Below are 14,165 nucleotides of genomic sequence, written 5' to 3'. Positions count from 1 at the left end.
AATGGGATTAGATTCTGATAAGGTAGCTTGCCCATTATTCATTAAATCATTTATTTATTGCCTAGCATTCACTATAAATACATTTATTTCTCTTTCCTAAAACTAAATGCTTAGCTCATTGGTCAAATCAGAAGCTCTTTTAGTATAATTAATTACATCCCACTATCTTAAACCAGAACTATTCTAGTGATTTTAATTCAACTAATAGTCCCTGACATGTCTTTTGATGCAATCTAAAAATGGCAAAGGAAAAAAAAAGTTGTTTTAAGATTCATCGTATAAAAAAAAAGGCACATGTCCTAAATACTTTGTTTTATGTTTTGTTTTGATTGTAGAATACTCAGGAAGTTAGATCTTGTGTAGTCACTGGCCTTTTTATGAGTTCTGAAAAGACATCACTAACTAAAATTATACCATATTTGTGACTATATTGTGCATCTTTTTTCATTACTGATGCTGTTTTGAATTAACTTTCACATCATACCCTACTTTTTATAGTGGTTTTCTGAATGTTTTGGTAGAAGTTAATGACAAATTTGACTCAAGGTACTCTGTCAAATTTAGTTACAGGATTTTGGAGTTGGGGAAACAGATCCTAAGTGTCATATATCCAATGTTCTCATTTTGCAGTTGAGGAAACTGACTCAGAGAAATGAACTTGTGAAATTAGACACAGCCAGGCTGGCACCAAGCTGGGGCTCAAAACTTGTCCCCTGACTTCTGATCCACACCCATCCTACCACTAGTGGATTGAAGAGCTGTCTTCCTTGTCTTTCTCCCCTATGTCTATTTTCTCCTTAAAAAAAAAATATCCTTGGATTCTGTTTCCTGATTGACGTTGCTCACAATGGAAATTTTAATTCATACCGGCTGTACACCAGAGCTTCTGCAGATCACCATTTTTTCTTTACAATATCTGTGTGTGTGTGTGTGTGTGTGTGTAAAAGAATCTTTCCTTTGCCTTTGTACCAATTCTTTCTTCTGCCTACCTCCAGGATGGAAGAGTTAGTGGTCTCCCTTTTTAAATATATCGGTTGTTTTTTTTTTTTGTTTTTTTTTTCAGTATTCTCCATCTTAGTAACTTCCTTGAGATCTTACTTTGAAAATTCACTTAGTTGTTAATTTATATACTCCTCAGTTCAAATAATAGTGGCCATATTTACGAGTATACTCTTCAAGAAACAAATATTTGCCACTTGTTGCTTTCTCTCAGTTAACCATTGTTGAGTTGGAGTAATTCTCTTATCAAATATTCTGTAGCTATCTACCTCATGTTATCCAGAAATTTATGTAGATCCTTTAAAATTACTAAAATATACTTCCTCACACTTCTATGAATAAGTATTTGTGGAGTTAGGCTCAGTAGCCTCATTTTGTGGTATTGTATACCACAACATTGAATTCATTGATTAGGAGATCTGTTCATTGGTAGAGCACTTTTTATTTCATAATTGTTTGAAGTTGTTTTCCCAGCCATTTTTTGGAATCACTGTATTTTGGTGAAGGACTCCGGTGACCGAGGAGAGCAGTTATTTTGGTGTAGGGGCCTGTACAGCGGCACAGAACTTTAAGAACTAATTCAAGGAATTAACATAAGATTAAGACTATGTGACTTAACCATACTTCCTCTCATGAGTTTACTATAGGCCAACTTTATGTTTTAATATACTCAGTTGACAATAAGTGTGAGATGTCTTTTACCCTATCAAAGGTAGGGGCGCCTGGGTGGCTCAGTCGGTAAGCATCTGCCTTCGGCTCAGGTCATGATCCCAGGGTCCTGGGATCAAGCCCCGCATCAGGCTCCCTGCTCGGCGGGAAGCCTGCTTCTCCCTCTCCCACTCCCCCTGCTTGTGTTCCTGCTCTTGCTATCTCTCTCTGTGTCAAATAAATAAATAAAATCTTAAAAAAAATTATCAGAGGTAATCTATACGTAATGTTTTTTATTATTGATGTGTAGTTGACATACGATGTTATGTTTCAGGTGTGCAATGTAGTGATACGACAATTCTATATATTTCTCAGGGCTCACCATGATGTGTAGTCGCCACCTGTCTCCTTACAATGTTATTACAATATTATTGACTATATTCCGTATGCCCTACTTTTCATTTCCCTGACTTATTTATAACTGGAAGTTTGTACCTCTTAATCCCCTTCACCTATTAGCAACCACCAGTTCTCTCCTCTGGCAACCACCAGTTCTCTCTATTTGTCTGTTTAATTTGTTTTTTAGATTCTACATCTAAGTGAAATAATATGGTATTTGTCTTTCTGTGTCTCACTTACTTCACTTAGCATAATGCCCTGTAGGCTCACCGATGTTGTCACAGAATGGCGAGATTTCATTCTTTTTTTAGTGGCTGAGTAATATTCCAGTGTGTGCGTGCGTGTGTGTGTGTGTGTGTGTGTGTGTGTGTGTGTCTCGCATTTTCTTCATCTATTCATCTACTGATAGACACTTGGCGTTGCTTTCATATCTTGGCCGTTGTAAATCCCAGCAGTAGGATTACTGGATCGTAGGGTTGTTTTCTTTTTTCTTTTTTTTTGTTTTCAGTTCTTCTAGGATATTTTTATTTTTCATTTTTTGAGGAACCTCCATACTGTTTTCAATAGTGGTTGCACCAATTTACTTTTGCACCAGTAGTGTATGAGGGTTCCCTTTTCTCTTCATCCTTGCCAACACTTGTCATTTCTTGTCTTTTTGATACTAGCCATTCTTACTAGGGTATGAGGATACCTCTTTGTGGTTTTGATTTGCATTTCCCTGATGATTAGTGATGTTGAGCTGTATATGTTCTTTGGGAAAATGTCTATTCAGGTCCTCTATCTATTTTTAAAAATTTATTTAGGGTGGAGGAGGGGCAGAGGGAGAGGAAGAGAGAGAATCTTAAGCAGGCTCCATACCCAGCATGGAACCCCACGGGGGGCTTGATCTCACGACCCTGAGATCATGACCTGAACTGAAATCAAGTCGGACACTTAACCAATTGAGCCACCCAGGCGGCCCTATATGTTTTTTAATCAGATTGTTTTTTGGTGTTGAGTTGTAGAAGTTCTTTATGTATTCTGGATATTAACCCCTTATCAGATATATCATTTGCAAACACCTCCCATTCGCTAGGTTGCCTTTTCGTTTTGTTGATGGTTCTCTTTGCTGTGCTAAAGTTTTTATTCTGGTATAGTCCTAGTAGTTTATTTTTGCTTTTGTTTCCCTTGCCTGAGGGGACCTGTCCATAAATATGTTGGTTAAGCTGATGTCTAAGAGATTATTGCCTGTGTTTTAGGAGTTTTATAGTTTCAGGTCTCACATTTAGGTCTTTAATCCCTTTTGAATTTATTTTTGTGTATGGTGTAAGAAAACAGTCCAGCTTCACACAGCATGTAGCTGTCCAGTTTCCCCAACACCATTTATTGAAAAGACTGTCTTTTCCCTTTGTATATTCTTGCTTCTTTTGTCATAGATTAATTGGCCATGTAAGCATGGGTTTATTTCCAGGCTCTCTGTCCTGTTCCATCGATCTATTAGACACACATTTTTATCTGAAATAAAATATGGTCTATCTCTTTGCCATTCTCCTATAAAAACTCCTATTTCCTTAATGCTTTTAAAAGTTAGGGTTTTGAGTACAGAAAAACCAGACATTGTTCTTTATTTTGAATCCATGGAGTTAGGTCATTGTTTACATCTTGATTTCTGTTTTTCTGCATTAGAGTAATACTGCAAAGCATAGAAATGTTGACTGTCAGAACAGTCCATGGTACATGTCTCATGTTCCTCTTTAAAAAATACCTCTGCCAATTTTATTAAATGTGACCACTATTCTTATTCATTTCTTCAGTCTCCTCTTTATGTAACATTCCTTCCTCCATGCCTTTCCACTGAGCTTGCCATATTTGCTTGCATGGATTTGTGGTTTTACTTACAGAGCAGCTTCATGGCTAGAGCTCCCCACTTCTTCAGGTTGATCTCTCTCTCTCAGAGCCCACATTTCAACTGAACCACCATTCTGCCCCGGGCGATGCCCCTGCACCTTGCCTTAGTTTATGTGAACTCTGATCTCTTTGATCTGTGGGAATGTACCCAAATACTCATGTACTACATTTTATAGACACTGCAGAGACTTTGGTAATTATGCCCATCCATTTGGGCATGAGTACTGTCACATGTTTGTTCATGTAAAGGTGTCTTTAGCTCACCAAATGAATGGATTCTCTAGAACGCAGATATAAATTAAAATTTGGCGAGCAAAGGCATGTTTGATTTGTACATACAGCCATGCTACACATTTTGTGCTAACTTCATCAGTGAGGTACCGAAATATAAACCTGTGATGGCCAAGTGTAATACGTAAGGGACTCAACTTTGCACACTTTGGCAAGGCAATAAATATTATCTTCTGTCAATTCGCCTTCTTTCAATATTAATTCATTTGGCAAATACCTGAAGATAGAGAAGCTGTATCACTTAGAGGCTAAGAGCATAAACCCTGGAACTTAACCAGCTGGTTTAAATTCTGGCTCTGCCATTTATCAGCTGTGTGGCTCGGTTAATTTTCCTTAGTTTTCTCATCTTGAAAGTAGGGATAATAATGGTACCTACCTCATGGTGGTTTGAAGGTTAAATGAATTCTAATAAGTAAGATCCCTAGAACATTCCTGGCATGGCAAGAACTCAGTCAGTGCTGCTGTTCTTATTCACCTATGATGGGATGTGTCCTTTGCCTTTGATGTACTTAACAGTCTAGTGAGGAGAGAGACACTAAATAGTTTCAGTCATTCAATATTTCAACTACTATTCAGTACCTTCCATATGGCAGTCACTATAGTAGGTCCTGGAAATAAAGCAGCAAATAAGCAAACATACCCTTGCTCTCGTGAAGCTTACTTTTAGTAGGTAAGACAGTTAAAATAATTTCTGTAAAATGTCAAAAGTGTTAAAATAGAGAAATTGCAAGGTGCCATGGATACATCTAGCAGGAGGACCTAACTTACTCTAGGAAGTATGGGACAGTAAGGAAAACAATATTATGACGAATGCTCTCTGGAAGTCCTCTCTTGGGGTTAGGGGTATCACTGAGTAGAAAGTTCCTGAGTCAGCTTTGGGGAGTCAGGGAAGGCTTCTCATTGGCGGAAACACACTGGAACTGAGTCTGGTGGCAAAGATGGAGAGAAGCGGCAGTGGGGTAGGGAAAAAGTATTCCTGGCAGGTGGAATGGTTTGTCGGATGTCACGAAGGCATGTCAAAGCATTACATAGTCCTTGGATTTCAGTAGTTCTGTATTGTTGGAACAATGTGTGGGGCAAACAGGGATGGACAATGATACATAAGGGGAGAGCAAGAGGAGTTTAGACTCATCTGCAGATCCGAGGGAATTGCTCTACCAAACAGTTAGGACTTGATCCTGAAGGCAGTTGGGTGTCACTGAAGTGTTTCAAACAGAGAAGAAATTTTATTAATTTTATTTATTATTTTTATTATTTTTAAAAAGATTTATTTATTTGAGAGAGAGAGAAAGGGAGAGTGCAAGCCAGGGGGAGGGAAGGGCAGAGGGAGAGGGAGAGCAAATCCCCAAGCAGACGCCATGCTGAGCATGGAGTGCTCAGGATTCCAGGACCCAGAGACCATGACCTGAGCCGAAATCAAGAGTCAGCCATTTAACTGACTGAGCCACCTAGGTGCCCAGTTTTTATTTTTTTAGAGAGAGAGAGAGCATGTGCGTGAGCAGGGGGTTGTGGGCACTAGGAGAGGGGGGGAGAGAGAGAATGTTAAGCAGGCTCCATGCCCAGTGCAGAGCCTCATGCAGGGCTTGATCTCATGACCCTGAGATCATGACCTGAGCCAAAATCAAAAGTTGACGCTTAACTGACTGAGCCACCGAGGAGCCCCACATTTTTATTTTTAAAGAGTATTCCTTTATCTCTGTGGAAAATAGACTGGATGAGGGCAAGATCGGAGATAGGGAGATTCGCAGTTGCCCAGGCAAGAAATAATGAGAAGCTGAACCAAGGTAGCGGCAGCGGAAATGGAGAGAAAGAGTCAGATAGAAAAGATAGAAGATCAAATTGGCATGCTTTAGCTAGCAACTAAGTGGAGGGGTGAGGGGAGAGGGATGAAGTGAATGCTTGGGTATATGGTAATGCCACTCGGATTATTACGGGAGAGAAGTCTGTCAACTTGGATTTCCCCTACATGGAAACATCCTGTGTTTATAATATCAAACATGAATGTCACTTCAGCAAACCTCAAAAATTCTTATATGCACTTTCCTTCAGGCGGTACAGTGACTGTATTCACTTGTGAGACAGAGCAGTTATTTGGGTTTTCAGGATTTCATAGCTAAGTAGTGAGAAGAATTCAAGTCAGATCTCCTGTCTTCTGGTCTGGTGTTCTGAGGGAGGTTAGCTGTTCTCGATTGTAGGAGTTTGATAATATTTTTAAGAGCTGTAGGGAGCACCTTTCATAAACGGTTGAGTTGAGGCAAACATAGGGGATACTGTTATAACTTGTATAATAATATAAGGCTTTTGAATAAAGAAAAATCCTTCAGAAGAGAATGGCTGGCATAGTAAAAGATGCTGTTCTTGTGTTCTGTGATTAGTCTTTAGTGCCCTCTATTGACTGCTTAGTCTAAAACAATGTTGATTCTGGAAAACAATGTTCCTTGCAGTGTTATGTACCAAAACAGGAAGAATTAGAGGTATTAAAATTGCGATAAAAGGTGATAAAAACTGATGGGGACTTTAAAAAAAATCTGCATGGGGTCTCAAAGTTGGGTAGAGGTCTTAAGAAATATCGCCATAACATTTTGTTTGCTGCAACATGGGTATGCTATTGTGGGCTAGATTTTCAGAAAACAGACCTTCCTGATGACGAGTAGCCTAAATCAGGCTGGTCTTTCAGCATTTTTTATGCAGCAAAGCCTCAAGAATAGCAGTTGCCCCAGTAGGCAGCAGCAGCTGCTCGTTTTCCATAGGGCGGCTACTACATGTGATGAGCATGAAAGGAAATGACCGTTCCTCATTAAAGCAACTTCGTTCAGCTACGTGGGAAATCACACAGAAAAGTCATCACAGAAAATGAAATAGTGATTATACATAATGGGGCATCTTCAGAAGTGGATGGTGTCCTTTTTTTTTTTTTTTTTAATGACAAAGGAGCTGCCCTTTAGTTCTCTCTTCCAGGCAAAGGGGTGGTAGATTAGACTTAGTGTTGAGAATAACTAGAGGTCTAAGCCTGAATAAATTTTAGTGAGCAGGCACACCTGGTATAGTTTAAGGTCTAAAGAAGACTGCACTTTGTATAAATGAATGCTCACCGTGACTTTTCTATAATAAGGGAAATCTGTTAATCGTTCTGTTTCTGGTATTGCCCGGTTAATCTTTCTTTGAGATGTTTCTAATTATCATTTCAGCTGGTTGCATTTTGAAAGCCTATTCACCTAATTGGGGTAAAAAATAGTGCTTTTTGATTTGGTGTTATATGAAACTGCAGAGATTGCTTGCATCAAGCTGGTGAAATCATTTATTTGCTTTTGGTATATTTTACTGTTGCAATTTTCTCTAAGAAAGCTTAGTAATTATTAATATGAAGTAATGCTAGTTGCTTTCTGTGCATTTCATGAGGGGAATATGCTATTATGTAGTTTCCCTTCCCCCCTAATAAAAAAGCCTTTCATCACAAACTGACATCCTAAATGAAGGACATAATTGTACAGCTTATTTATTAGTGTGTCAAACTTAAAATGTAATGGTTTCATATTTCAGAATGAAAAGTGTGTTGTGATTCATGGTTGCCGGTGACAAAATAGACAGCTCTTTTACATCTGCACTGATTGCCTGCTGATACACCACTGTACTTTTTTTGTTGTTCTTTTCTCTTCCTATGCAATAGCTCCCTCTACTTGAAAATATTGGTGTAATTAAAGTTTAACACTATGTACTTTATTAGTGAGTACTCGTGACTATTTTTACTTTCCATACTCTTCATAAATATGAAGTGTTATACATCAGAGCATGCTAGAGATTTACCAAGAATCTCTTGACCTTGGAACAGAAAAGCAAGGTTAAGGAAAGTAAGATAAGTTATGTTTGAAGGCATTTTTCAAGGAATTAGCTGTGTAGCTTTTGTTGATTTACATATATTTGGTTAAAATTCCATATAGTACTTGAAAATGAATCTTGATGTCTGAAACACAGAGGTCTATGAAAAATGGATCAGAAAACTTCAAAAGAACCATCAGCCACTTCACACTGACAGCCTGGAACTTGGCAAATTCTCACTTTGTTAATTCCAAAGTCTTCAGATTCTAACACAAAACATGACCATTTCTCTCTCATTTGTCAGGAAGGGTTCAACAGTAGTAGGATCTCATGTTACTACACCTTGCCTTTATGGAACAGTATGTGCATAATGAAACAATAGGAACAAAATAAACAAGTGTTTCACCTGGGATTTGATGATTTTTTTCTCTCTCCCTTACTAAGTTTGATGTTCAGTAATTGTACCATTATTTTAATGTGGAGCAAGTGACAGAACATGGTGGTCAAGAGGAAGGACTTGGGAGCCAGACTGGTTGGGTTTGAATCCTAAGCTCTGCCACTTACCAGATGGGTAATCTTGGCAAGTTTCCTTAACTCTCTGAGCCTTAGTTCCCTCATCTGTAGAAACATAGACAAGTGTTAGAGTAAAGCACTTAAAATAGAGCCTGACATATAGTACTATATATCAGTGTCCAATAAAATAAAAAATAATGGGCTATAAATTGGTTCTTATTAACCACATGTATTTATTGAATGTCAACATTATCTTTAGGGCTGCTTAATAAAAAGAAAAATGGGGCCCTCCCAGTGGATGAGAGTTATTTACACACTGGTTTTGTTCATGAAATGACACTGGTTTTCTTGTATCAGAATAGTTCTCACCTGTGGGGTCCCTATACCATGTTACAATTTATATATTATCAGTTACACCTATGTTATTTTAAAACTACTTTTTTCATGCAGTGGAATATTCCGTGGATTCCATATCTTTTTTGAACTTCATTCATTTGGCAGGAGGATTTTATACTGGTGGAATACATAAAAAATGAAGTATCATTTACCATAGTACACTTCTCTTAGAGCCTACATATTGCCCAAGAGCAGACTTGTCTTTGGTCTGTAATATGACTGTGCTTGAGGATGTCAGAGAATCTTGCTCAACTGTCACCAGACTTCTTGTGGCCCAACAAAATACCAGTCACCAAAAGTTCAAAGAAGAAATGTGTGGGTATTGAACACTCAGACGTGTAACTGAAATTGTTAGATGATGTTTCCACCTTGATATAAGCTGATATTTGTGTGGATGTATAGAGTGATATTGTAATAGATTTTGACGTCTTTGGAAGAATATCACGAGAATGCTGGATACTTAATGTAAATAGTCAAATGAGATTCACGAGTATATGTGTTTTCAGAAACTGACTTATCTATCTTCTTGGCTTGATCCTTAGGACCCTTTAGATCCCACAAGATCAGTGATTGTGATCCGTTCCCTGGTGGCACATGGTGTCGCAGAAAGAGGGGGAGAGCTGTTACCTGGAGACCGCCTGGTCTCAGTTAATGAATACTGTTTGGAAAACACCACACTTGCTGAAGCTGTGGAAGTGTTGAAAGCTGTGCCACCAGGCATCGTACGCCTTGGCATCTGTAAGCCTTTGGTGGTAAGTGTTCAGTTTTGTTAATATAGGACGTGAAAATAGTGTAATACTTAAGAACATGGATTTGGTTTCGAATCCCTCTTCATGGCTTACTCTGTGTACTAATACAAGTTTCTTGTGTCCTCGACTTAAAAAATTAGAAACATAATGTCTATCTCCTAAGATTCTGGGGACTAAAGATTATATTCATAAAGTGCTTGCACATTATTATATAAATAGGAGCTGCTAACATTGCTAGTCCTTTTACCACTTTTACTACTATTTTTATCTTCATGATATTAGCACAGATCTGTATGTTCTCATCACATTCCTTATGATGTAAATTAAAATAAGTCTATGCATTTTAACTTTCACTTGGGAATGATGTGGAAATGGCATGATAAGCTGAAATCCACTTAACTATATTGTTTTAACCATAGGCAATGAGATTTTAATATGCTTTTCTGCCCATCAAAGTGCCTCGTAACCCCTAGCATCTAGAACTCTATGTGGTCAGATCATCTTGAAGTTCTCTTACTGCTTAATCTTACGTACCAGGTCAGATTAGTGCTTATGACTAAGGGCCATATTACAATTAGGGTGCTTTTGAGGTTCCCCAGTGCAACAGAATATTCGACGGTAATTTGCAAGCAGTATGAAGATATTATTGAGTGCTTACTGTATGTATTTTAAAACCTTTACATGTATTAACTAACTTAAACCTCCTGGCAACTTGAAGAGGTTACAGATTACAGATGAGCCCATCAGGACACAGAGAATTGAGCAACTTATCCACAGTGATGTAGCTAGTAAGGGCAGAGTTGGGATATAAACTCAGGTGGCTTCAGACCACAGTGCTATATATTTAACTTGTTGCAAGTTTAGTTTGCAGGCAGCCTGTCTGGAAATAGATAGCTGGTCTTAGTAAAGTGTTAAACTGGATTTCAAGAAACCTGGACTCCGTTTCTAGCTTTCCTATGAGTCAGACCAGTGGGTTTCAACAAAAAGATATGTACTATACATAAGGATCACCTGGGAGATGGTTAAAATGCAGTTTTGGAGGTCCTACCCTCAGAGATTCTCATCTTGTCATTGGGATGTGCTATTTAGGGATCTGCCTCTTCAGTGAATCACCCGTGTAATTCTGATGCAGAATTTCACACTTTGAGAAACATTATCTTAGTAATCTGATCATAGGTATACCACTTTCCTTCTCTGAGCCTATTTTTTCATCTCTGAAAAGACTGAACAAGACTAGAGGAGTCCTAAAGTCTTTCTTAACTCTAAGATTCTTTTATTCTATTAATATGCTATATGACTATGTTAACATACTACATGTGTCCTTATGTATAGGTAAATATAGATAAGTGTGTTCACTTATAGATATATAGGTATAGATATATAGAGATAGATCCTGTATTACACATAGTATTTATGCATTGGGGAACCTCAACATGGCCTTCATGAATTCCCCATAAAGAATGCCAGTATATTATACTATCAGACACTCTAAATATTTCAAAATAGAGTATAGCACATAGCTAATCAAGTTCTTGACTTTGTATTCTATATTTGGTGTGTGGGTGTTGCCATAGCCAACGTGAGACACCAGGAGATGCTGGTTTGATTTCTGGACAAATTAAGTTGTGGGGAGGAACTTGATATTTTTTTTTTTTTTTTTTTTTAAGATTTTTTTTATTTATTTGCGAGAAGGAGAATGAGAGACAGAGAGCATGGGAGGGAGGAGGGTCAGAGGGAGAAGCAGACTCCCTGCTGAGCAGGGAGCCTGATGTGGGACTCGATCCCGGGACTCCAGGATCATGACCTGAGCCGAAGGCAGTCGCTTAACCAACTGAGCCACCCAGGCGCCCGGAACTTGATATTTTTTTTTTTTTTTTTAAGATTTTATTTATTTGAGAGAGAATGAGAGAGAGTGAGTACATGAGAGGGGGGAGGGTCAGAGGGAGAAGCAGACTCCCTGCTGAGCAGGGAGCCCGATGCGGGACTCGATCCAGGGACTCCAGGATCATGACCTGAGCCGAAGGCAGTCGCTTAACCAACTGAGCCACCCAGGCGCCCCCGGAACTTGATATTTTTATGGGGATCTCATCTTCTTGGTATTTTGTTTGTTGGCGGGGGAGGGGGGTGTTGCTGTCTAGATTTTCCCTGATGATTACTTGCCTGATTATTTGGGCTGCCAGAGGAAATCCCAAACTGTTTTATGTCCTGGAGGACTTAAATAGCATGACTTTACTCTGAAGCAGTTTAGGGATATGTCAGGCGGTGTAAAAAAACAGAGCTTAGTTACTGGCTGGGTGTGGATTCCTGTGCTATTTCTGGCAGAGGGAGAGCTGCAGAGACTTCCGGCTATCAGCGCCACATTCTGAGGGGGTTTTGGAACGTAGTAATCGTGAGGCAGTCCTCTGCCTAGGCTTCCCTTCGTGAGTAGAAGGCTTCCAGGATACTTGGGAGTGGGAAGCCACAAAAGGGATGAAGACAAAGGTCACTTTCAGGACTGTAAAAAATTCTTAGTGGAGGGACACCTGGGTGGCTCAGTCAGTTAAGCTTTGGCCTTCGGCTCAGGTCATGATCTCCGGGTCCTGAGATCGAGTCCTGCATGGGGCTTCCTGCTCAGCAGGGAGTCTGCTTCTTTCTCTCTTCCTCTGTCCCTCCCCACTGCTCATTCTCTCTCTCTCTCTCAAATAAATAAAATCGTTAAGAAAAAATTCTTAGTGGAATTACTACTAATTCCTTCTTTAACATCTGGGTGCCTTTAGCAAAACTGTTGGCTCAGGAACTGTAAAGAGTGAGGCATAGATCTTTGTTAAGGTCTGTCTCTCTGGTGGTCCACTTGGTGGCCACTTAACCTTATCATGTAATGTTTACTGAGCATTCAGGCCTCTGCGGAAGTGGGGTAGAGAGTGTGAAGAAGGTGGCCCAAAGTCAGCTGGGGCCAGAAAGCCTGTGGAATATATAAAAGTTAGGAGAACACAATTTTTTATTAAGTCATGTATTATATAGATATACATTGTCTGTGTAATGTGTTTCATATTATATATTTTCATGTTAACCATGAATGGGCCTTATCTTCTCTTTTCTACAAATTCATCTCAGACGTACCAGATCCAAAAAATGAATGAACTGACTTCAGTTAAAAACTGCGTTGTGTCTTCAGAGCTAATGGGTCAGAACCGGCAGTGGAATGCTTGAGCCAGGCAGCTGGGGGGTTTTGCTCAGTTCTGTGATCTGCAAGGCTGTGTGTCCTTGGGCCAGTTATTTAACCTCGTCAGCCCCCACTTCCTTGTCTGTATGTGGGGACTGCATGGCGTGGTAGTTGAGATCCCAGGCCCTAGAGCCAGTTACGTAACTTTTTACGCCTCTGTAAACTAGGGTTAATAAGAGTACCTACCTCTTAGAATGTATATTAATATATTAATAAATACACTAAATTGAATATTTAAAATGCTTAAATCTATGCCTGGCACATAGTGTCATAAATACGTATGTGTTGCCATTATTTTTATATAAATATATAAAGTCCTGACTTGGATTGCTGTGAAGATTAAGCTGAGACAAAGCGTATGAAGTGTTTACCCTGGATTGTGATTTAGAGCTAGGACTTCATAAATAGTAGCTGTGTTCTGACCTAGGACTGCTATTGAGCTGGTAAACACTAGGATGGCTGAACCTTTTCTGATGGCAAGTGACTGCACTGTACCTTGGTTAAATATTTTGAATATTACCCTGTGTATACTGATACATTTCTTTTTTTAAAAAAGATTTTATTTATTTATTAGAGCGAGAGCATGAGTGGGGGGAGGGGCAGAGGAGGAGGGAGAGAATCTCAAGCCGACTCTGTACCAAGCACAGAGCCCGACGTGGGGCTCGATCCCACACCCCTGAGATCATGGCCTGAGCCGAAACCAAGAGTTGGACGCTCAACCAAATCAGCCACCCAGGTGCCCCTATACTGATATTTCTTAATATTAAGGTCCTTTTTGGGGATGTTTTTTAATTTAAGGAATACTTTCTTTTCCCCACATAATATGTCTCTATTTAGTCAGATCTTCTTCTACAGTTTTCTCCTTAAATATGCTGTACAGTCTTTTTTAGTTTAATTCTGAGGTAATTTACTGGTTCCTCCCCCCTTTGTGAATAATGTCTTATTTTCAAATTAGCTATTGCTGAAGTAGAGGTAATGATACTGACTTGGTAATTTGATCTTATATCTGACAAATGTGTGAAACTCTAGTTTGTGCTCCTGTTGAATTTTCTTTTTTAAAAAAATTATCTACCTGTCTGTCTACCTACCTACCTACCTATCTACTTTATCTATCTATCTATCTATCTATCTATCTATCTATCTATCATCATGGTAATCCCCTTCACCTATTTCCTCCATCCCTCCCACCCTGGTAATCATCAATTTGTTCTCTATAGTTAAGAGTCTGTTTCCAGGCACCTGGGTGGCTCAGTCGATTAAGCAGC

The 14,165-nt window shown here is 39.1% G+C and overlaps 1 protein-coding gene across 3 annotated transcripts in view; it reads left to right on the top strand.

The window, feature by feature from the left end:
* Positions 1-14,165, top strand: part of PATJ (PATJ crumbs cell polarity complex component) — a 347,778-nt gene that overhangs the window by 86,367 nt on the left and 247,246 nt on the right. For all 3 annotated transcript variants that reach the window (XM_078073041.1, XM_036091353.2, XM_078073040.1), the window contains exon 18: positions 9,492-9,701. In XM_078073041.1, coding sequence (XP_077929167.1) covers positions 9,492-9,701 — 210 coding nt within the window. The remainder of the gene's footprint in view (positions 1-9,491; positions 9,702-14,165) is intronic.

Source organism: Halichoerus grypus, chromosome 5 (assembly GCF_964656455.1).
Source record: "Halichoerus grypus chromosome 5, mHalGry1.hap1.1, whole genome shotgun sequence".
In the NCBI taxonomy this organism is placed as follows: domain Eukaryota; kingdom Metazoa; phylum Chordata; class Mammalia; order Carnivora; family Phocidae; genus Halichoerus; species Halichoerus grypus.
This window is presented reverse-complemented; position numbering and strand designations above follow the sequence as displayed.